The sequence below is a fragment of the Schistocerca cancellata genome, chromosome 7 (genome assembly GCF_023864275.1).
Source record: "Schistocerca cancellata isolate TAMUIC-IGC-003103 chromosome 7, iqSchCanc2.1, whole genome shotgun sequence".
Classification (NCBI taxonomy): domain Eukaryota; kingdom Metazoa; phylum Arthropoda; class Insecta; order Orthoptera; family Acrididae; genus Schistocerca; species Schistocerca cancellata.
In genome coordinates, this window is record NC_064632.1 from 260,668,175 (window position 1) to 260,693,012 (window position 24,838).

Genomic DNA, 24,838 nt, shown 5'->3' on the forward strand with positions numbered 1-24,838 from the left:
CAACATTCACGTGACTTTAGCCCAGAGATGTTGGAGCCACGAAAATGACGTCAGGGCCAGTCTCTTATATTTATGGTCGAAGGTTGTTACTTACACTGCTGCTTTCTTTGATAATGATCAACAAGAACCAAATAATAGACTGCGTATGATATAACATGTTCTGACCGAGAGTTTGGCGAAAATTTTTCTCCGTTTGAAAATCTTTGCGGCCGCTTCTTTAGTACATCAAATTCTGCACAGAAATTAGTCATCTTACATTTAAAAATCTAGTCAGTTGCCGTGCTTCATTTCTGACTGTATCACTATTACGCATAAGAGTAATACGAATATAAACATGACATGATACGTATATTCTTCCGCGTTTGCTGTTGTTTCACTCTAGTTTCGTAGTTTATTTGGCAGACAGGATTTAAATGAGATAGAAGCAAACACGAAAGAATACATGGCAAAATGTTTATATTCGTATTATTCTTGTGGTGAAGAGAATACTGCATGTGATTCAGATTTCATCAGGTTCCTATTAGCAACCATCTCTTCTCACAGGTAGGAAAAAATTCAGAACGTAGAGTTGGCCATGTTGACTAAAATCTCAGTATTACCAGTCGGATTTTCGTAGTACATTGAAATTCGAAGATGAACAATACGGAATTTGTATTTACTTCGTTGGATAATGTATGAAAATGCAGTGGTCGAAACTCGGGCGGAGAAAACTGCTAGTCTTCCAATTTTATTTTTAATTTTATTTACTGACGCAGAGGTTTTGGCGCCAGTATTTATCTTTGTGCCTACAAAGGATGCCTGTGTAGCGCTACATACATTCGACGGCAGAAGATAGTTGTGGCGGCACCTATCAACATTTTTCAGAACTTCCGCTTGCTTTGCACTCGATTCTAAGCCGCAGGCGGTTTTTTGGATTACAAAAACCGGAAAAAAAGTGCGGCTTAGATTCGAGTAAATACGGTATCAGTTAGACATGGTTCGAATCTGTCAACTCATACTAATATCTGATGTAACACTTTGTGGGGATATGAAATGGAATGATCGTATAGTCTGTCATGGGTAAAACAAGTTGCAGACTTTGCTTTATTGGTAGACTACTGAGGAAATGCAATCAGTCTACAAAGGAGACCGCTGACTAATCATTCTTGTGATCCATCGCAGACTAATGCTCAAGTGTGTGCAACCCATACCAGACAGGAATAAAAGGCAATACTGAACATATACTGAGAAGGGCAGCAAGAGTGGTCACAAGTTTGTTTGATCTGTAGGAGAGTGTCACAGAGATGTTGAAGAAACTTAACTGGAAGAGTATTGAAGACAGATGTAAACAATCCTGAGAAAACCTACTTATAGGTTCAAGGACCAGCTTCAAATGATGACTCTTGGAATATACTACAACCACCTACATACTGCTCCTGTACGGATTGTGACTAGAAGATAATCTTAATTACAGCACACACGGAGGCATTTAAACAATCATTTTTCTCACAATTCATACGTCAATGGAACAGGAAGACACCTTAATAAGTGATACAGTGGGGCATGCCCTCTTCCACACACTTCACAATAATTTGCAGTGTATAGAGGTAGATTCCACTGACAAAATTTTGAAAGAAAATGGTTCTCTATCTATTGCCACAATACCATCTAGAGCTGTATACTATACAACTGATTTGGAATTTACAAAGAACAAGATCTGCAGTTATAATAAGTAAGACATATCTTATTCAAAAATAATGGCTGATGTTTTTCTTGTTAATAAATAAACGTCATGTGTCACATTGCCTAGGGCAAGCCTTTCGATGTGATGCTACTTTGGTGACAAGCGTGTCAACTTTGCTGCTTTTATATTCAAGCAGATTTTCAGTTGCACTCACAAGACTGAATCTTTTGAGACCTTTCCCAAAAAAAGTGTTCACCCAGAATCAAACCCATAACCTTAGTAATACCAGCCAAAAATGCTAAAAACAATACTCTATGATCAATTTGCTTTTGATCTTGTGATACTGGCTTTCAGTATTAAACAATGGAAAATCCAGGAAGGATTGTAATAATATTGTAGCTTTTAGTATTATCACATGGCCAGCAAGTGTGTTGAGTACTGGAGGAGAGACGCTGTGATGGATGAGGAAACTGAAGGCATAACAAAAATAGTCAACATAGACTTGAACAAAAAATCAGCATTATCATCCATGACAAACAACAGATGACGAATCAAGTCATTGTACGGCAAGTTGAAAAAGAGAGACGAAGAGGAAGAGATATATAAACATATGTATTGTAAACGCCTTCCCTCAAAAATATTTCTCTCCTTCATACCTCGAATGTGTTGCCACAGATGATGTGTCACTGATCTCATTTGTACTAAGACTGAAGTACACGTGAGGTGCCTATTTGCTTCCATCACCCTGAGTGGAGTGCATAAGTTCCAATAAATGTTCACCAACCTGGAGTCTTCTATAGTAGTTGTCACCTGTGCAGAAAACAGCATGTAGATCGTGGAATCCATTACCTTAAGACTGTAAGAAACTCTAGCGAGGAACTGTTATTTTAGAAATAACTAAACTTCCAGTTTGTTTATATGGGATGTCACGCACTTTTTATTAGCAGAACACGAGAAACTGAACAATTACACTCCACTTTAGAGCCATAAATAATTTCTATTCTGCAACAAATTAATAAACTGCATATATCCATAAGTACAGCTCTCACACTTACGAACTAGATATTGCAAGTCAAGTCTTAACTCATACCGATCGTGGCAGACAACATGGCTGTCCTCTGAGACTGCCGAACCAGATATGATTTATTTATTTACACGTGAAGTTCCGTAGGACCAAACTGAGGAACAAATCTCCAAGGTCATGGAATGTGTCAGTAAATGAAATAACATAAAGGCAATAACAGATAAAAATAAATGTTTATGAATTCAAGTGGTAGCTCATTGAAAATGGATGCAGCAGTATACTGCACACCTTTTTGCACAAGAGTTAAGGAAGTGCGATCCAAATGCAGGTTTGATTTCTGCTGAGTATTAACCGAGTGAAAGCTGCTTATTCTTGGGAATAAGCTAATATTGTTAACAAGAAATGACAGTAAGGAATATATATATTGAGAGGCCAATGTCAAAATACCCAGACTTGTGAACTGGGGTCAACAAGGGGTTCATGAACTTACACCACTTATTGCCAAAATATCCTGTTAGAATGGGAAGAGTTACCCCAAAATATACTACCATACAACATAAGCAAAGTAGACTAATTTTTGTGTCGAACAATCACTCACGTCTGATACTGTTTGAATAATAAAAATCACAGTATTAAGTCTTTGAATAAGATCCTCAATGTGGGCTTTCAAGACAGCTTACTATCTTTCTGAACACCTAGAAATTTGAACTGTTCAGTTTCACTAATCATATGCCCGTTCTCTGAAATTAAAACGTCAGGTTTTGTTGAATTGTGTGTCGGAAACTGTAAAAATGGAGTCGTACTGTACACTATCAATGCAGAAGCATACTGCCAAACCCTGATAAAGCAATGCAGAGCGATTCAAAATAAAAGACGCAGCATGCTGACAAAGGGAATTGTCCTCCATGACAATGCAAGACCTCACACTGCAGGCCAGACCTGCGATTTATTGGACAGTTTTGGCTGGGAAGTTTTAGACCACCCATTCTACAGTCTTGATCTTGTGCCGAGCGATTACCATCTGTTTCTCCACCTCAAACAACACCCCAATGGCAACCATTACAATGACAACAACGACAACATGAAAATGGCAGTGAACTCTTTGTTATCAGAGCAGGCGACGTGTTTTTTTGAAGAGTGTATTTTAAAATTGGTTGAGAGGTATGATACAGGTTTGAACCAACTTGCTAACTATGTCGAAAAATAGAGTGAATTATGCACTTTCTGAAAATAAATTTACTTTCCTGAAATAACCCTTTGTTGTGTACTTATGTTCAAACGGACCTTACTTAAAAAACACGCCTTGTACGTCCCCTCTGATTCTCGAGAGTGACATGACAGTGCTGCCACCAAGGTAAGGCTACCAGTTTGGTTTGTCAAATAATACAACAGTGTTGTTACTTACCTTCATGTCTCTCAAACTAAGACTCCAAAATGGCCATATGAATGACATTAACTCCTAAGAACAAGTTAATGTAACAGGATGACAATTATTCTACAGATACATCACTGATATTAGTCTGCAGATCACCTAGATGATTTTATTTTGACTTGGGTGTAACTGCACAGATATTACAAAGGTGTGTACACACTTACATTATTTCCATTCATAGAATACTGTGATGAGGAAAGAAGCTGATTCAAGATACGTTAATTTCACATTCTGAAGTCCATCATGAGCTACAATACTATGGATTTTTGGCAAGGACACTGCAGAACTCAACAGCCAGAACAAGGAGTGATTTCAAATAAAAAACATTTTGTAAATTTGTGAAGCTGACAGAAGAGGCACCTTTCCTCTTTGGGTACAAAAAGAGAACAAGTAGCAACTGTATCCCAGAGGGGCGGCAACAGACAGCGTCTGATTCATAGCGAGCGGCTGATTTTAGGCTGGACATCCTACTGCCTATGTGGAAAGTAAACGGGAAACTACCACATTACTTTCCCAAGCAGTGCATGGTATGTGTCTCCATGTAAAAGATTCCGGAGTTAAAACTTCCCATCATTCGGATCTCCGGGAGGGGAACACATTGAGAGTCGACATATTTGAAAGAAAGAAAGGGACAGTGAAGGAAGGAAAGATAAGGATTGGAACATCGAATGTGAGGACACTACTGCAAGCAGGAAAGCTAGAGAATGCAAAACAGGAGATAAAAAGGAACAGATTAGATACCCTTGGTTTGTGTGAAATGAGATGGGGAGAGATTGGCAAGATAGAAAGTGGAGATTATAAGCTGTTTTACTCAGGGAAAATCAAGAGTGGTGAAAACTGAGTAGGAATATTGATAGGACAAAAGCTGAAAAATAAGGTAATGAAGGTACAATATATTGATGGAAGACTGATGATGATACAACTGAAGGGTAGTTCAAAAGATTTGGTGTTAATACAGGTATGTATGTTAACCAGCAAGCATAGAGATGAGGAAGTGGAAGAATATCATGAGAAAATACAAGAGCTCACCGATAAAGAAAATAGAAATGCCTGGATTATCATCATGGGGGACTGGAATGCAGTGGTGGGTGAAGGAAGAGATGAAGATACAATAGGAAAATTTGGATTAGGAATAAGAAATGAGACACATGAACGACTAATTAGTTTCTGTAACGAAAATTCATTAGCAGTAGATAACACATTATTTGAACATCACAAAAGGAGACATTACACATGGATAACAAATTTGAATAGAGAAAGATATCAGCTGGACTACATCATGATACAGAAAAGGTTTAGGAACTGTTTGAAGAATGGCAAAGCTTATCCAGGAGTGGATATAAATTCAGACCACAACCTAGTAGTGGGAGAAATACAAGTGAAGTTGAAAAAAGTCTGGAGAGGTAAAGTAAAAGAAAGACTAAACACAGAAAGACTCAAAGAGGTAGGAAAGGCATCAGATTTGGAAAACAGATTTATGGAAAAATGGGAAAGAGGTAGTGTTGAGTAATCCACTAAATTACAGGCCCATATCGTTAACATCGATATGCAGCAGGATTTTAGAACATATATTGTGCTCGAATATTATGAATTACCTCTAAGAAAACTGTCTATTGACACACAGTCAACATGGGTTTAGAAAACATCGTTCTTGTGAAACACAACTATCTCTTTATTCACATGAAGTGCTGAGTGCTATTGACAAGGGATTTCAGATCGATTCCGTATTTCTGGATTTCCGGAAGGCTTTTTACACTATACCACATGAGTGACTCGTAGTGAAATTGCGTGCTTATGGAATATGGTCTCAGTTATGTGACTGGATTTATGATTTCCTGTCAGAAGAGGTCACAGTTCATAGTAATTAACAGAAAGACATCGAGTAAATCAGAAGTGATTTCTGGCATTCCCCAAGGTAGTGTTACAGGCCCTTTGCTGTTCCTTATCTATATAAACGATTTGGGAGACAATCTGAGCAGCCGTCTTCGCTTGTTTGCAGATGATGCTGTCAATTATCGACTAATAAAGTCATCAGAAGATCAAAACAAACTGCAAAACGATTTAGAAGAAATATCAGAATGGAGTGAAAAGTGGCAGTTGACCTTAAATAACGAAAAGTGTGAGGTCATCCGCATGAGTGCTAAAAGGAACTCAAACTTCGGTTACACAATAAATCAGTCTAATCTAAAAGCTGTAAATTCAACTAAATACCTAGGTATTACAATTACGAACAACTTAAATTGGAAGGAACACACAGAAAATGTTGTGGGGAAGGCTAACTAAAGACTGCATTTTATGGGCAGGGCACTTTGAAAATGTAACAGGCCTACTAAGGAGACTGCCTACACTACGCTTGTCCGTCCTGTTTTAGAATACTGCTGCGTGGTGTGGGATCCTTACCAGATAGGACTGACGGAGTACATAAAAAAAGTTCAAAGAAAGGGAGCACGTTTTGTATTATCGTGAAATATGGGAGAGAGTGTCACAGAAATGATACAGGATTTGGGATGGACGTCATTAAAAGAAAGGTGTTTTCATTGTGACAGAATCTTCTCACGAAATTCCAATCACCAACTTTCTCCTCCGAATGCGAAAATATTTTGTTGACACCGACTTACATAGGGAGGAAAGATCACCAAGATAAAATAAGGGAAATCAGAGCATGTACGGAAAGATATAGGTGTTCATTCTTTCCGCACGCTATAAGCGATTGGAATAATAGAGAACTGTGAAGCTTGTTCGATGAATCCTCTGCCAGGCACTTAAATGTGATTTGCAGGTTATCCATGTAGATGTAGATGGTGAAAGTGTTAATGACAAATGGATAAAAATGAGGGAAGGACTCATGGACTCGGCCAAAGAAGTACTAGGAATGAGAGTATCCCAAAGTACCAGAGAGGAATGGATAACAGAAAACATGTTGAAAAAGGTGGAGGAGTGGAGAAAGTGGAAAAATGTAGAAACTGAAGAAGGCAAAAAGAGTTACAGGAAACTGAATAATGGATTAAGAAGAGAAACTGAAGAATAAAGGGAAAAATGGATGAAACAGAAATGCGATGAAATAGATAAAATGGAGAAAGAGGGAAAGTATGAAATTATGTATAGAGTGGCTAGTGAGATAGTTTTTGAATGTTAAAAAAAGAGGAATAACATGGAAATAGAAAGAACGGATGGTACTCTAGCAGAAGAACCACAGGAGGATTTGAACAGATGGCAAGAATACATATAAGGGGGATGAAATACAAAGCGAAATTAAGGTTGAAGAGGAGCAATATAAGCCAGAAGATAGAAAGGGATTCACCATCTCAGAAGCAGAAGTAGAAAAGCCGCTGAAGGAGATGAAGAATAGGAAGGCATGTGGAATTGATGATTTGCCAGCAGAACTGTTGAAGAGTCTGGGAAACAAGGCAAGAAAAGAAAAAGTCTACATCTGTAACAAGATATATGACACAGGAGATTGGCCTGAGGACTTCCTTGCAACAGTTATTGTACCAACAGAGAAAACGAGAAACACAAAAAAATTTGAAGAGCATAGGACTATCAGTCTAATTTCTCATGCAGCTTAAGTCCTGCAGAGAGTGTTGAATAGAAGGCTATATGACAAGCTGGATAGAGGGACTGCAGAGGAGCAGTTCGGATTTAGAAGAGGAAAATGAACAAGAGATGCTATTGGCCTGTTAAGAACTATAGGGGAAAGATATACGAAAAAAGGTAGAAAAATCTTTGCTGTTTTTATAGATTTTGAAAAGGCTTTTGACAGAGTTCGGCAGAACAAGCTGATGGATATTTTGAAGAGGAAAGGAGTAGATTAGAAAGAGAGAGAACTGATACAAAATTTATAGTCACGCAGAAAGTAAGGATAAGGATTGGAAATGAAATGTCAGAAGGAAGCAGCACTGGACGGCAGTTGGACAAGGTTGTTGCCTTGCCCCACTGTTGTTTAATGCATGCCTTGAAGAGATTATTGTGAAAGGTTGGTTCGTTGGTTTTGGGGAAGGAGACCAAACAGCGAGGTCATCGGTGTCATCGGATTAGGGAAGGACGGGGAAGGAAGTCGGCCGTGCCCTTTGAAAGGAACCATCCCAGCATTTGCCTGGAGCGATTTAGGGAAATCACGGAAAACCTAAATCAGGATGGCCGGACGCGGGATTGAACCGTCGTCCTCCCGAATGCGAGTGCAGTGTCTAACCACTGCGCCACCTCACTCAGTATTGTGAAAGGCTTAGATGGGAAAAGAGGAATATATATTGGTGGACAGAGAACACAATGTATAAGGTTTGCTGATGACATGGTATTAGTGGCAGAAAGTGAGCGGACAGTGAACAACGTGCTGAAAGATCTGAATGAAGTTTGTGTGGAATATGGGATGCAAATAAACACAACAAAAACGAAGACTATGGTTATCAGTACAAGATGCATACTGCCCAATATTAAAATAGGACAATCTACCATTAGCCAAGTAAGTGCATTTAAATATCTTGGAAGCACAATAACTGAAGACTTTATAAGTCACCAGGAGGTGAAAACTCGAATTGCCATAGCCAAGGAGGCACTCAACAGAAAGAGGAGACTCTTTATGTGGCGAATTAGATAAAGTTCTAAGGAAAAGGCTTAGCAAATGTTTTGTCTGATGTGTCGTACTATATGGGTCAGGAACATGGACATTGAGATGAGAGGATGAAAAAAGGTTAGAAGCATTTGAGATGTGGATGAGAATGGAGAGAATAAGCTGGATGGAAAGAGTGGGTAATGAAAGAGTATTGGAAAGGGTTGGTGAGAGAAGATGTCTGCTGAAGGTTTTAAGAAAAAGGAAAAAGAACTGGTTGGGACATTCATTGAGAAGAGAATGCTTGTTAGCAGATGCTTTGGAAGGATTGGTTTGTGGGAGAAGACTGATAGGAAGGAGGAGATACAAGATGAGGATAGATGACAAAGGGAAGAGAAAATTATGCAGACCTGAAGAGGATGGCAGAAGACCAGACAGCTTGGAGAACTACCATGTGACAACCTGCCTTTTGGCAGAACACTGATGATGACAGTTGTGGGGCCACTGATAGCCGCAGCAGAGCCTCTTGCCTAATGCCATGTGCCTGGCTTGGTTGTGAAACGTCCATAAACTAAGCATGCACAGTCAACATGTTAAGTCAGTGTATTTTCCATTAAGTGTGTTCCAAGAGAAAGTTTGGAATTAGTAATACCTACAGCAGAAACACATTAAATAACATACACTGATTTGATTACCATTGTCCTTCATTATTCTCAGTCCCATTGATGGACTTACACTACTATCTTTGTCCAAACTGTGTGTTATTCTATACATTTACTAGTCAGAGAGGGATAACCATGTAATATGGAATTCAAACCATAAGTCCGTTTACTCATTTGATCACTGTGCTACACACATTTCTACATGGATGAGAACCTCCATGGCTGTGTAACCAATTGAGTTATAAATTAACAGAGAGGAACTTATGTCAGAAATTACTTGTGTGTGTTGTATTATCATACTTTTACATCTTATTTACACTCACCAATGGAGTAAATAAAATTAACAGAACACTTATTTCAAGAAAAGATGTTGCTTTCCCAGTTATTTATCTACTACTGCTTGTTATTATGATGCAAGTATATTAACTACAAATATGTTAAGTAAATACTTAACGAACTGATCTATTTACACTGTTCACTTGCCAGGGTAAAAATAGATTTTCAGTCCTTGAAACTAACAAGGGAACATCCCCATCGCACCCCCCTCAGATTTAGTTATAAGTTGGCACAATGGATAGGCCTTGAAAAACTGAACACAGATTAATCGAGAAAACAGGAAGAAGTTGTGTGGAACTATGAAAAAATAAGCAAAATATACAAACTGGGTCGTCCATGCGTAACATAGGCAATATTAAGGGCAATGTGAGGCGAGGAGCGCCGTGGTCCTGTGGTTAGCGTGAACAGCTGCGGAACGAGAGGTCCTTGGTTCAAATCTGCCCTCCACTGAAAATTTTGCTTTCTTTATTTTCGCAAAGTTATGATCTGTCCGTTCGTTCATTGACGTCTCTGTACACTGTAATAAGTTTAGTGTCTGTGTTTTGCGACCGCACCGCAAAACCGTGTGATTAGTTGACGAAAGGACGTGCCCCTCCAATGGGAACCGAAAACATTTGATCGCAAGGTCATAGGTCAACCGATTCCTCCACAGGAAAACACGTCTGATATTTTGTATACAACACTGGTGACAGCATGTGCGTCACATGACAGGAATATGTTGTCGACCCACCTAACTAGTACACTTGGCGAATGGGTGAAAAGTTTCTTCTACCTTGCCCGATTTAGGTTTTCTTGTGGATGTAATAATCACTCCAAAAAAAGTGATGAAAACATAAGAGTTTTTCACATAAACTGAAAATAAAAAGTTAAAATTTTTGGTCGAGGGAAGATTTGAACCAAGGACCTCTCGTTCCGCAGCTGTTCACGCTAACCACGGGACCACGGAGCTCCTCACCTTACAGTGCTCTTAATATTGCCTATCTTACGCATGGACGACCCACTTTGTATATTTTGCATAGTTCCACACAACTTCTTCCTGTTTTCTCAATCGATCTGTGTTCAGTTTTTCAAGGCCTATCCACTGTGCCAACTTATAACTAAATCTGAGGGGGGTGCGATGGGGATGTTCCCTTGTAAGAATCAGCCAATTTGGAGGCATGTCTAATAATACAAATTTTCAGTTTTATTTTGAATTTTTTGGACTCCTAATTTCTTAAACAGTGACTACAAGACAGTGACTGCAAGAAGTTTCCCAGAAGTTTGCTCCATAATATAAAAAATTTAATGCTTCATCCAAGATAAGGAATCAATGCTAACTGGATCTCTCTCTCTTTTTTTTTTTGTGTGTGTGTGTGTGAGAGAGAGAGAGAGAGAGAGAGAGAGAGAGAGAGAGAGAGAAAAAATATCTGGAATGGTATTGTGACAAATACTATATGGAGTGAAAATCCTGAGATTTCTGATAAGATAACACTATGACAATCATTACATAAAATCATTGCTTAATCTATGTTTCTCAGTAAGAATCAACATTCAGTGTGGTAAGCCTCTCTGAACTTGAACATATACAGGGTGGTCCATTGATAGTGACCGGGCCAAATATATCACAAAATAAGCATCAAACGAAAAATTACAAAGAACGAAACTCGTCTAGCTTGAAGGGGGAAACCAGATGGCGGTATGGTTGACCCGCTATATGGTGCTGCCATGGGTCAAACGGATATCAACAGCGTTTTTTTAAGTAGGAACCCCCATTTTTTATTACATATTCATGTAGTATGCAAAGAAATATGAATGTTTTAGTTGGACCAGTTTTTTCGCTTTGTGATAGATGATGCTGTAATAGTCACAAACGTATAAGTACATGGTATCACGTAACATTCTGCCAGTGCGGACTGTATTTGCTTCGTGATACATTACCCGTGTTAAAATGGACTGTTTACCAATTGTGGAAAAGGTCGATATTGTGTTGATGTATGGCTGTTGTGATCAAAATGCCCAATGGGCGTGTGCTATGTATGCTGCTCGGTACCCTGGACGACATCATGCAAGTGTCTGGACCGTTTGCGGGATAGTTATGTTATTTAAGGAAACAGGAAGTGTTCAGCCACATGCAAAACGTCAACCATGACCTGCAACAAATGATGATGCCCAAGTAGGTGTTTTAGCTGCTGCCACGGCTAATCTGCACATCAGTAGCAGACAAATTGCTCGAGAATCGGGAATCTCAAAAACGTCGGTGTTGAGAATGCTACATCACCATCAATTGCACCCGTACCATATTTCTATGCACCAGGAATTGCATTGCGACGACTTTGAACGTCGTGTACAGTTCTGCCACTGGGCACAAGAGAAATTACAGGACGATGACAGATTGTTTGCACGCATTCTATTTGGCAACAAAGCGTCATTCACCAACAGCAGTAACGTAAACCGGCATAATATGCACTATTGGGCAATGGAAAATCCATGATGGTTGCGACAAGTGAAACATCAGCGAGTTTGGAGGGTTAATGTATGGTACGGCTTTATGGGAGGAAGGATAATTGGCCCCCATTTTATCGATGGCAATCTAAATGGTGCAAGGTATGCTGATTTCCTACCTAACATTCTACCGATGTTAATACAAGATTTTAACTCCATGACAGAATGCGATGTACTTCCAACATGATGGATGTCCGGCACAAAGCTCGTGTGCAGTTGAAGCGGCATTGAATAGCATATTTCATGACAGGTGGATTGGTCGTCGAAGCACCATACCATGGCCCGCATGTTCATCAGATCTGACATCCCCGGATTTCTTTCTGTGGGGAAAGTTGAAGGATATTTGCTATCATGATCCACCGACAATGCATGACAACATGCGTCAGCGCATTGTCAATGCATCTGTGAACATTACGGAATGGGAACTACTTGCTGTTGAGAGGAATGTCGTGACACATATTGCCAAATGCACTGAGGTTAACGAACATAATTTTGAACATTTATTGCATTAATGTGGTATTTACAAGTAATCACACAGTAACAGCATGCGTTCTCAGAAGTGATAAGTTCACAAAGGTACATGTCTCACATTGGAACAACCAAACGTACCTACGTTCGGTATTTTCATTTAAAAAATCTACTCGTTACCAACTGTTTGTCTAAAATTGTGACCCATATGTTTGTGACTATTACAGCGCCATGTATCACAATGCGAAAAAAGTGGTCCAACTAAAACATCTGTATTTCTTTACGTACTACACGAATATGTAATAAAAAATAAGGGTTCCTATTTTACAAAATGCAGTTGATATCCGTTTGACCTATGGCAGTGCCATCTAGCGGGCCAACCATAGCGCCATCTGGTTTCCCCCTTCGAATTAGACAAGTTTCATTCTTTATAGTGTTTTCGTTTGATGCTTATTTCGTGAGATATTTGGCCTGGTCACTATCAATGGACCACCCTGTATGTATGTGTAGTTAAAAGGAACAAGAAATGGTTCATGTTCACAAACTTTTACAAGAACACATTTACCGTTCCTTCTCCTCCTTTGTTAAAATATTTATTAATGCATATTATATCATGCAGCTCATCCTCATATTTCAGGCAGTAACTACCACCACATCTTCCATGCATCCAGTTACACCTGTTGCTGCTCTGGTTGGATAAATTCTGCATTTCCAAAACAATCTTTAGTGTTCGGCCACAATCTATTAAGTGTAATTTCAAGTTTAGACAGAGAGCATTTCACTTCACAGCACAAAATTACCTGGCGTTGCCAGGAGTTTGGAGTACGCTGTAGTGATGCCATTCAAATACTCATCCTTTAGTGTGATACATACTGCTTGAAGTTCTGCCTTGGAGTGGTCACTCAGTTTAGCACCATCAACTGATGACATCTGTTTACAAATTATAGCTCATAAGTAACCTGGAAATGATGCAACATAACTAAGCACCATGTTTTGGGGGGTAACAATGTTTTGTAAATGCCAGCAGTACACAACCAACTCCACGTGATAAATTTGGTCTCTAGGCTTCTGAACAAACAGTAAGCTCCCTCCCGTCAGCAGTGTGTAAAGTGAACAAGGAGATACTTGGTGTGGAACCTAGAACAGCCTAGTGCTATTTACTTCTCAGGCTTGCAGTCTGTCAAGTTCATACATGAAGTGGATTTAGTCAGGTTTTGTGCTGGATCGTGCATAGATATCCGACACTTCCCAGCACAGTAAGGATATTTGAGAGCAGTGCCTTTTGAGAATAGAATCATCCAACCAACAAATAAAATTTCAATGTGGGTTCATATTTAAAGACGATAATGCATGAACACACTGCACCCACCTTCCTCCAACTGGCAGAAATTAACTGAATGGAATGGCATACAGTCCTGCTGACATGAACCGGAGTGAAAATGGTTGGGACCTGACATGACAGGAAACCACCTCAAACACTAAGACCTCACGAGTGCTACAGATTTTAGCAGCAGTGTGTCCAGAACCTTTTGCACAACATACCAAGGTGCCATATATGTTACAATTTATGGAGTGAAGCTATTGGTATTTAATGTTACCCAGCAGCACAGTTTGATTGAACAAGTGTGTATTTTTAACTGTCTGTGTCAATTTTTGTTAACTGCTCTCTCTCTCTCTTTCCCCCCCCCCCCCCCCCCCCCCCCACAATGCTTTTTCTTTCATTTCTCATCCTTCCATAACCTTAGTTCAAATACATGCAGAATCATGGAGATGCTGCACAACCGTTTTCTGGACAGCTTATTACATCTAATTAATTTAGCACAACTGCTGCACAATGCACAAATTAAGTACCAGTTTTTAAAACAATTTTCTAGTTTCAAATCTTTTCATTATCGATACTCATTCAAATATGGTAGATCTTACTCATCTGTGTCGCCCATGAACTGCTGCAGATTTGTCATTACGCATATATGTAAGAGTACATCAATAATAACATATGGTGAATGTGATTAATTTGTATCCCTTTCTGCATTATTCACGTTGTGTCTCATAGATTTTGTTTGACACTTCCAAAAGATGAGTTCAATTCCAACAGTAAGAAATTAAGGAACGTTTTTAAAGACTTGTAAATATCCTTCTAACCTGATACGATTTGGTTTATTAAATAAATTAAAAATCAACTTGTGTTTACAACCTGGCCAAGCAAAACATGTGCCTGTTAGAGAAGCAGATGTGTGTTGTGTTGTGGTATGGAAGAGGTTACACAAGTCAAATATGCTGCATAAACGGAAAATAGAGTAATAATGTACTTAACAAGATGAAATAATGTCTTAAAATTACAGAACAAATAATTAAATTACTGTAGGGGGAAAAACCAGAGCATTCTGGTCTAGTTGAAACAGTGTTATTGAGACTCCAGACAAACTGTTTGGCCAAGCTTAATGTCAGGCATCTGCTGTTGGCTTCAATTTATATTTTGTTGACAGTTTTTTTATTTATAAATGGAACAGCCTTGAAATATCAGAGTTATAACAAAATTAGTTTTTAAAATGTATTAATATAGTGTCATTACACGTTAAAAATCCAGTCTACAACATACACGTAATATAATACATATTTCATTAGGTACAGCATAGAAGACAATAATACACACAATCTTTGTGAAATACAGTCAATATGAAAGTGTGCCAACCCAAATCACCATGAACAAAGTAGCTAATGCTCAGTTCATAAATATGGTAGTCACTTTTCACAAAGATAAATGACAAATGATTTCTAGCCCACCTATGTATCTCATAATGAAAGTGGAAGAGGTTACATTGAATATAATGCCGACGAATATGATAAAAATATGAAACCACAGATCTTCACATTCCACAACTCAAATGTGCGTATGTCTATTATGCCTCTGAACTTCATCATCACTGACTTGAGTTCTGCGGTGCTCCACTTTGGTCAAAATGGCTCTTGTTTTTCAGCAGGTAGGCTGCCAGAAAGCTTATTGGATCAGGAGGCCTGCAAAAGAAATACATGCTGAAGTAAATACGATGCTCTGAAAGAACGAAAGGGTTCATAAACAAATACAGGAAAGTTGCATTTAACACTAAGCAGTTGAAGGGGTAGGGTCATTAGACCAACTACATAATGGTATCACGTTCGGGTTCATGCAGAAGCGATTTAACACTGCATACCTGCCATAACTTACAAATGGGTATCAAAATAATAGAAGCACCTGAGGGAACATGAAACACACCATATCAAATGCCAAATGACAAAGCAAGACATATGGCTAAGGTTTGCCATGGAATGGGTGACTGCAACTGAAGGCTGTTTACAGACACTTTCTAAAATTTGTAATGCTGGACACACTTATTTCTTTCAGTAAGAGAAAAATACATACAGCCAACACAGAAATTAAAAAATGTTCCAACTGAAAGATTAGGTTTAACAACAAAAATGATGTTCAACTGTAGATTCATCAAACTCATCCTGATGAGATCTAGTAAAATGAATCTAAGCAGTTTTGCTTTGGAAAGCATCCAGTGCAATGGCAGAATGTCTGCATATCCTATGATGCACCAAATCAATGAGCCCCAATAACCTAGACCACAAGGTATCTGCAAGAGCAGGGATTCTCTGCCTGTCACTGCATACCACTTGACATTTTCAGAAATTTTGGTTTATCGCTACAGCTTTGTCTTCCAAATATTAAGAGTAGACAGTACAAAAAGTTACCGTTCAGTACTTTCAGCCAAAACGAGATGATATTTTATTACCTGTTTAGAAAGCTGTGTGCCTCATCCTTGTACACCTGTATTCAAAATGTGAACCTTGTCAATGATACTTACTAAACAGATCGATCTTAATAACCACTGCCATTGTTACTGTCAATGAGAAACATGAAAACATTGGTCCTCAGTTCAAATATTTGTTTAAAAATCTCACTGTGAGAGCCATTTTATCAGCACGAAGAAGCAAACTTTATCTCCCACATCTTGACACTACAGCAAGAGTTGAGAGTAATTGCCTTGATGAAATTTATAACCTCTACAGCATCTGTCAAATCAATGTCAAGAATTTTGGGCATATCCTTAAAAAACAAATGTTTCTCAGTGCATTACACAGAGAGTACTTTGACAATTAGGTGCAACTTTCTTCACTATAGCTGCCCATCACGAAGTGACCATACAATGCCTGGCCGTGTCTATACAAATACCAACACATTTAGGCCAACGAATGCCTAATTTTAAAAAATAAAGGTTAATCATATCAAAAATAATTTCTGCTGTAGCATATAACTCAAGCAATTTGTAAAATGAAAACTCTTCTCTTATGCCACAGGGAAGTGTGTTGGTACCCCTGCCATTCATGTTGTGTATTATTGATCTTATGGACAATATTAATAGTAACCTCAGACTTTTTGCACATGATGCAGTTATCTACAATGAAGTAATGTCTGAAAGAGGCTGCATGAATATTCAGTAAGATCTTGACAAGGTTTCAAAATGGTGTAAAGATTGGCAACTGGATTTAAATATCTCAAAATGTAAGATTATGCTCTTCAGAAAATGAAAAACAAGTACAACCCTATGACCACAGTATCAGTGAGTCACAGTCGGAATCTGTCAGTTCACACAAATACCTAGGTGTAAAAGTTAATGCAATTACAGCCCTCCGTCGCAAAAATTAAGTCTTTTGACCTGGGTTCGACACTTCTATGAGTGCCTTCATCAGAAATTACATTCAGACTGTTGCTACCTGTGGCTTGACATGTACGAGCAGCCCACAGTGGCTCGCATCCATATATTCTTTTTTTAAAATTTTGTGACTAAAGCTTTATCGCTTGATATTTGTTTTATACGTGACCTGCCAATTTGAATGTAATTTATGATGAAGGCACTCACAAAAGTGTCTAAACCATGCCAAAAAGACTAAATTTTTGCAACCGAGGGTTGTAATTGCTTTAACTGTAATTTGTAAATGGTTGCTGACAACACAGCCATATTTAGAACCTAAATGTAACACTTGGTAGAGATATGAAATGGAATGTTGACACAGGAGCAGTCATGGGTAGAGCAGGCGATAGACTGTTTTACTGGTAGAGGACTCTGGAAACATGATCAGTCTACAAAGAAGCTTGCTGACAAATCAATCGTGTGACCCATCATCATAGACTACTGCTTAAGTGCGTGGGAGCCATACCAAATAGAACATAGATGGGTATCGAACGTATACAGAGAAGGGCAGCACAAATGTTCACAAGTTAGTTTGATCCATCGGAGATTGTTACAGATATGTTGAAGAAACTGAACTGGCAAACAGTCCTTAGAAAGCCTACTTAGCAAGGTCTCAAAAACAGGCTTTAAATGATGACTCTAGGAATATGCTATATAACCACACACATACTGCTGCTGTTGGGATTGTGACAACACGATTAAATTAATTGCAGTGCACATGGAGGCCTTTAAACAATCATTCTTCTCACACTCCATATGTGAATGGATCGGGAGAAACCCTAGTAACAGGTACAGTGAGGAGTGTACCCTCTGCCATGCACATCACAGTGCTTTGTAAGTATGGATGCTGATATGTTCAGCATACCAAAATGAGTAACAGTGCCTTATCTGTGGCATCAGGACTCTACTCCACTGAAGAGTGAAATAGGTGCTCGAGACCAAACTACTAGGTCATCAGTCCCTTTATCCTACGATAGACATGTCTACATGACTGTAGATCAGAGGTAGCCTACCGTGCAAAATCCAGAGGAAGGAAATCCCCCAAGGTCTGTGAAGGAGAGATAAATGACAAAAAGAAGCAAGGAAGACAGAGAGAGAGAAAGGCAGGCAAGGGGGCCCAGCTTGCAGTTGTGATAACATACTTTAAGGCTCGTTGATAATTCTAGTTTTTACCACACTGTTGGATAATTGAAGTTTTTGTATTTCTTTGGTTAATTTTTCCACCAAAACTGCTTGGACCATGTCTCTACCTGTGGGTGGCAGGAGAGAGTCACCAACTGACTGAAGTTTTTGTCCTTTGCAATTCTAAAACACACCAGATAGGAGGCTTTTATTAAGTTAGTACCAGTGTTAATAAAATTTGCCATGCATTTGGATTTTTTATAAAAAATTTCTGCTGGAAAAAGCCAATATGTTTACCAACTCTGAGTTCTGAGAACTTGTGATATTTTAATAAAGAAGGTTTCATGCTTTAATTTTAAAGTGTTTCTAAGCATACGACAAGGAGAACTGGGTTATCATTCATTTCTGTTCTGGCCTTTAGGGTAAGGCATATTGTAAGTAGCTTTCATCATACTGGCAGTTAGGTGTTGGTTCAGGATTTTTAACCACATTCCTAAAGATAAATGGAGCTTCCTGGCCAAAAAAATCACTTCATGGTTAAACATAAATAATGGGTACTCATGGTTGGAATATCAATAATGCAAGGAAAAGAGACTGGGACTCATTGCAATGATGACACATTGCAGAAAGGCACAACAGAAAGACACTTATACATTAGCTTTCGGCCGAAGCCTTTGGCAGCAAAGGAAATTGTGTCGCATCGCACCTAGCCACCAATCAGCAGATCAATATTTTTGAGCATTTCTGGTCTACTTTGGAGAAAAGAGTGTGCAACTGTTATCCAACTCCATTGCTGTTACCTAAACTTGACACTGTTTTGCAGTAACAATGCTGTAAGATTCCCTTTAAAAACCATAAAGAACCTGTACTTACATATTACAAGATGGCAGGAAGCTGTTTTGAATGCCAGCGGGGTTTACCACATTGGATTAGACATGGTCTGTGTTATGTACTTTGTATTTCCATATTTTTGTCCAACTCCAGTTTTTAGTCTGATAACATTACTCTGGTACTAAATACAGTTTGCATCGTTCTAGTAGGAGAATCAGTTCCTTGGAGGACTCTTCATAATTCCTCATTCGTTATTATTTTCAACTATCCTCAAATAATGCATTCTAGTTTCATCAGCTGAATGTATTACACATATAAAGATGACTCAATATCTGTTTTATGATATATGTATCCTTTGGACTAAACCCAAGTATGTTGGTGGAATTTTGCTTTTAAGTATTTTTAGTGCAAGTCTGATTAAAAAATGGATGGCTATGTTTGAAACTAGTCACCAGTACAAATTACATGCAATTGTGACAAATTTAAGTAAAGAACAATCTAATTAAGTTGCTGGTCCTTCCCCAACAAAATGTTGGAACTACATTAAATCTGTTGTTCTTGGCTGCTCTCCCAAAAATAAATTTACAACTACCTTGTAGCCTAATATGCACTCTTAGCCCTGAAGTAGAGGCCAATTATGCAAGACAGTGATGTGAAATTTCAAATATTATGTTGCAAGTCCCAGAAGAGAACCTCTAATAAGGAAACAATGATGTCCTTAGAGATGGAGCTCAAGCTCCATTTGGGGAAGAATGGGAGAAGGAAACTACTATCCCCTTCTCAAAGGAACCATTCTGGCATTTGTCTTAATTTAGTGACACCACTGCAAATCTACTACTCATACCCAAAAAGTGAATCCCGTGTCTTTACTACTGTTACCTCGCTTGGCATGGATGCAGAATAGGTATGAATATGGCCTGGCCAAATAAGCATGCTAGAATCAACAGAGATAATGAAATTTGTCAATGGCCCAAATAAAGAGGAAACTCAACAGCAGAAAGGACTACGTGCAATCCTGACCAAGGCTTGAGCACTATCCCACTGGAACTATGAAGTGACATTTTAGTCAACACTAACAGATACAGGATGTAGCTAATACACAGCTTATCTTTTACAGATAGTTGTCTTGCTGATTTTTTTAATCAAATTATCTATAACTGTGTGGTAGTAATCTTCTGGATAATGTCATCGAAGAGTTCTTAATACAGGTAACTAAGTGCAGTACATATCTTACCACGAATTAAAAAAGCTAGAACACTTGCCTTTCTTTTGCTAATGTCGACAGTGCTTGAAGCAATATTGGCACAACAGTCTGGTCCAAGTACTGTCTTGTTGGTAGTGATTGCAGGTCTACCCTGGACTTCTTGGTAGGTGCCTCTCCTGCTGGTGCTGGTGGAGCAGGTGGTGGTTCACTTTCACGAACTGCTGTAGCCTGAAAATTTTATTCCTTGCCGGTGATCCAAATAAACTAATTTTATCACTATGTAAAGGGAATTACAGAATAGTGTTTGGCTAACACGTTCCAAAATGACCAGTCCAGTGAGATGAAACTGTATTACGAAATCAAATGCAATAAGACAGGAGAGAATATTGAAACAATCAACACCTGCATGCCACTGACAAACGTACACCTAAAGCATACCATTTTACTACAGAATTTGATGTGTTTGATATTTAATGTCAAAATGCACAAATTCTTGTTCAATAATTTCATACCGCTGATGTAAATGCCCTTTCCAATAAGAGAGATGGTTATGTTTCATGGATAATGCTTCTCAGGCAGCAGTATCGAACTGTTTGGAAAATACTACACTTCTTTTGAGAACTAAAGTGTGTGTGTGTGTGTGTGTGTGTGTGTGTGTGTGTGTGTGTGTGTGTGTGTGAGAGAGAGAGAGAGAGAGAGAGAGAGAGAGAGACCGACAAAATTAGCTTGGGTTCTTGTACAAACAATTAAATGCCAATGATGGGTACAATACTAACTTGTAAATCATGAGAATAAAGGCTATTTAAGACAAACATAACAAAATATACAAATTATTTCTGAAAGTGGGCAAGTTGCTACCTGCCACAGCCAACAGCTTACCAACATACAATACCTCTATTATCTGATGTGGCACTATTTATGAAACACCATCTGATGACACTGGATTTATATAGTATAGTACGAGTATAAGAGTCTTTATTAGCCGTTCAGTATTTTCTTATACAATACAGCGTATATAGTAGGTAACTATATACACTGTACAAGGTGTCCACTATGAGTTCTGCTATAGATTAAATTACATTAGATTTACTTTCATTCCAATTGATCCGTAGTGAGGAGGTCCTCCAGGATGTGTAACATGTCAGAAAAACAACAATACACAACAAATATTTACAACTAAAACAAACAAGCTAATGTACCATTCCACAGCTCCCAAATAGAATGATCGTCATTTTTTAATGAACACTATATGAAAGAGTCATTTTACAAACACTAATGCACTGAATTTAAAATAAAAAAGTTTTTTATTCCTTTATAGGGTAATAAACATGCAATACAACTACTATAATACTTATTTACAATGAACACATTACTGCACTGAAATGGTGCAGAAGTTTATATATAAAGATGATGAGACTTACCAAACAAAAGCGCTGGCAGGTCGATAGACACACAAACAAACACACCAAATTCCAGCTTTCGCAACCAATGGTTGCCTCGTCAGGAAAGAGGGAAGGAGAGGGAAAGACGAAAGGATTTGGGTCTTAAGGGAGAGGGGTAACGAGTCATTCCAATCCCGGGAGCGGAAAGACTTACCTTAGGTGGAAAAAAGGACAGGTATACACACACACACACACACACACACACACACACACACACACATATCCATCCGCATATACACAGACACAAGCAGACATTTGTACCGGTTGAGTATGAGCCATGGGACTAAACTGCAACTATGAGTTATCTCTGTGCATGTTTGTGTGTGTCAGCTGAAATTGCTAACTGTGGCTTGCTTTCACCTACAGCCGCTTTCACTCTGAAACCCAGCTTCAAACCAACGCGGAAATAAATAGAACGGTATGTTGACAGTAAAGAGATTTTAATTTATTTGTCTCAGACTTTCTAATTTGTCGTATAAGAGCAAATTTCACAACGCAAGTGACTTTTACGCACTTCCCACAAGCTTCTAAAGCATAGCTAAATAATAACAAGCACAGAAAAAAATCAAGTTATTTACCTGTGCAGTTTCTGGCACACCATTACTCCCCGACGACTGCGGTTCGACGTTTTCTTCCGTTGCCGGCTGTTCCGCTACAACACCCATAAAAACATTGCCGGGTTAACGCCATAAACACAAAATCAGAAAAAATGGAGAAACTAAAGGGTAAATTTCACCACCACGAATAGTACTAGCTTACCTACGCTTGGTCTACAAAAAAGAAACGGAAGAAATGAAGTTATACACTTTATTTGTATCTACGTTAACGACACATGCGACTTACCTCCTGATGACGACATTTTTAAGTTTGTATTTGATTATGTAGTAGTGCCAACATTAACCTTGCGAATTCTTTCTAGTTCGCGCTGTCTGTGATACTAAACTGAAGTTTCAGCACATCGGCAGCAAGTATATCTCGTATAATACGACGAAGTTCCACTACCAATGTATAACTTAAGGACAATGCTCGTATAATATCTTTCTAATCACTCAGTTTTTCGCAACCGAAATCGGTTGACAGCAGAGCAGTTTTTAATTCAAAGACGTTTGGTAGTAGCTGCATCAAGGTAAACAACAAATCTGCAGCCTCGTTCACAGCTGCAGTTATTACCGGCGCCATAAAGTCGCGCCAGATACTATTCCCACAAGACTCAGCTCAGATTTCTGTTGAGTCAGTGTTCATTATTCTATTAAACAAAATTTTCCACTTCAGCTGAACAACTTTGTATAAATTATATCAATAATAGAAATAGTTGTTGTGCTATTTGCTTCTCATTGGATCACTTTAGGAAAAAAATATTACACACATCCATCATGTAGAAATATATAAGTGAACTGCAAGGGTAATTACACTGCAGTTATGTCTCAGTATTATTCTGATTGTTACACTGAGTCAGTCTCAAAATGCTTACGGACATCATTGTACACTATGTTAATCACCCCACTTCAGTGACCGGGTACTTAATGCTGACAAAATTTTCAAAATCTTTGACAAGGTGATGTATTCTACAATAGTATCTTACCTTAGCAACAATAGCATCGTAAGCAAATCACAGTTTGGGTTTTGGAAGAGTTGCTCTACTGAGACTGCCATTTACATATTCACTCAACAAATTGTGCCAAAATAAAATAGTATCGGTTGGCATTTGACTGTGTCAATCACAATATTATCCTTGATAAACTAAAGTTTTTTGGGACCAATGGTATGGCCACCCAGTGGAAAAGTCATATCTAACAAAAAGAATGAAGAAAGCAGTATTTAGTAATTCAACCAATATAGTCCAGGGACATTATTCTGACTGGCGAGAAATCACGTATGATGTTCCCCAAGGCTTAATCTTAGCTCCACCATTGTTCCTCGTTTATGTAAACGCTCTTCCATCTAATACACAACGAAGCAGATTAATTTCTATTTGCAGATGACATTAGTATTGTAATCAATCAAAGTATATGTAGAGAAACGAAAGAAATGGTAAACAATGTTCTTCAGAGTATCACTGGTTGGTTTTCTGCCAAGGGTTTCACCTTCAATTTTAAAAAGACACAACATATTCAGTTCTGTACATCTGAGGGTACTACAGCAATGATAAATGTAACACATGCCGAGGAAATAATACACAGGTTGGAATCTTAAGAATTCTTAGGTATCCACATTAATGATAATTTAAACTGGAAAAAACACAGTTTGAAGCACCTCAAACAACATAGATCAGCCGCTTGCACTTAGAATCATTGCAGATCTTGGGCAGAGACAAATCAGTAAATTGACATGTTTCACATACTTTCATTCAACAATGTCATATGGAATAATGTTCTGGGGTTACTCATCTTTAAGAAAGAAAATCTTCATCACTGAAAAACGTGCTGTAAGAATAATATGTGGTGCTCACCTATGACCATCTTGTAGCCACCTGTTTAAGGAGTTAGACATACTGTCTACTGCTCCACAGTATTTTGTTCCCTCATGCAGTTGGTTGTAAATAAACCACCACAGTTCAAAAGGAACAATGATGTACATAATTACCATACAAGAAGGAAAAATGACATTCATTATTCCATGTTAAAGTTGTCTTTAGTACTGAAAAGAGTGAACAATGCTACAACTAAAATTTTTGATCACTTACATATTGATACAAAATGTCTCATAGACAGCAAATTAAAATCTGAAAACAAACTGAGAAAGTTTCTCCTTGACAAGCCCTTCTATTCTGTAGAAGAATTTATATGGTAATGTGTAAAAGGTGGTGGGTAGGAATTTCTAACTCACATCAGCATATTAAAAAAAGGCCTTATAAATGTTCAATGTAAAGGTATGTTTACAAATTAATTTAT

The 24,838-nt window shown here is 38.4% G+C and overlaps 2 protein-coding genes across 2 annotated transcripts in view; one reads left to right on the forward strand and one right to left on the reverse strand.

The window, feature by feature from the left end:
• Positions 1–24,838, forward strand: part of LOC126092432 (uncharacterized protein K02A2.6-like) — an 86,703-nt gene that overhangs the window by 9,070 nt on the left and 52,795 nt on the right. The window lies entirely within an intron of this gene.
• On the reverse strand, positions 15,150–23,056 carry LOC126092433 (protein dpy-30 homolog). The gene is made up of 4 exons (XM_049908032.1): positions 22,791–23,056; positions 22,526–22,599; positions 20,564–20,733; positions 15,150–15,627 (listed from the first exon to the last, which is right to left on the reverse strand). The coding sequence occupies exons 1-4, from the start codon at positions 22,804–22,806 to the stop codon at positions 15,534–15,536; spliced, it is 354 nt and encodes a 117-aa protein (XP_049763989.1). The 5' UTR covers positions 22,807–23,056; the 3' UTR covers positions 15,150–15,533.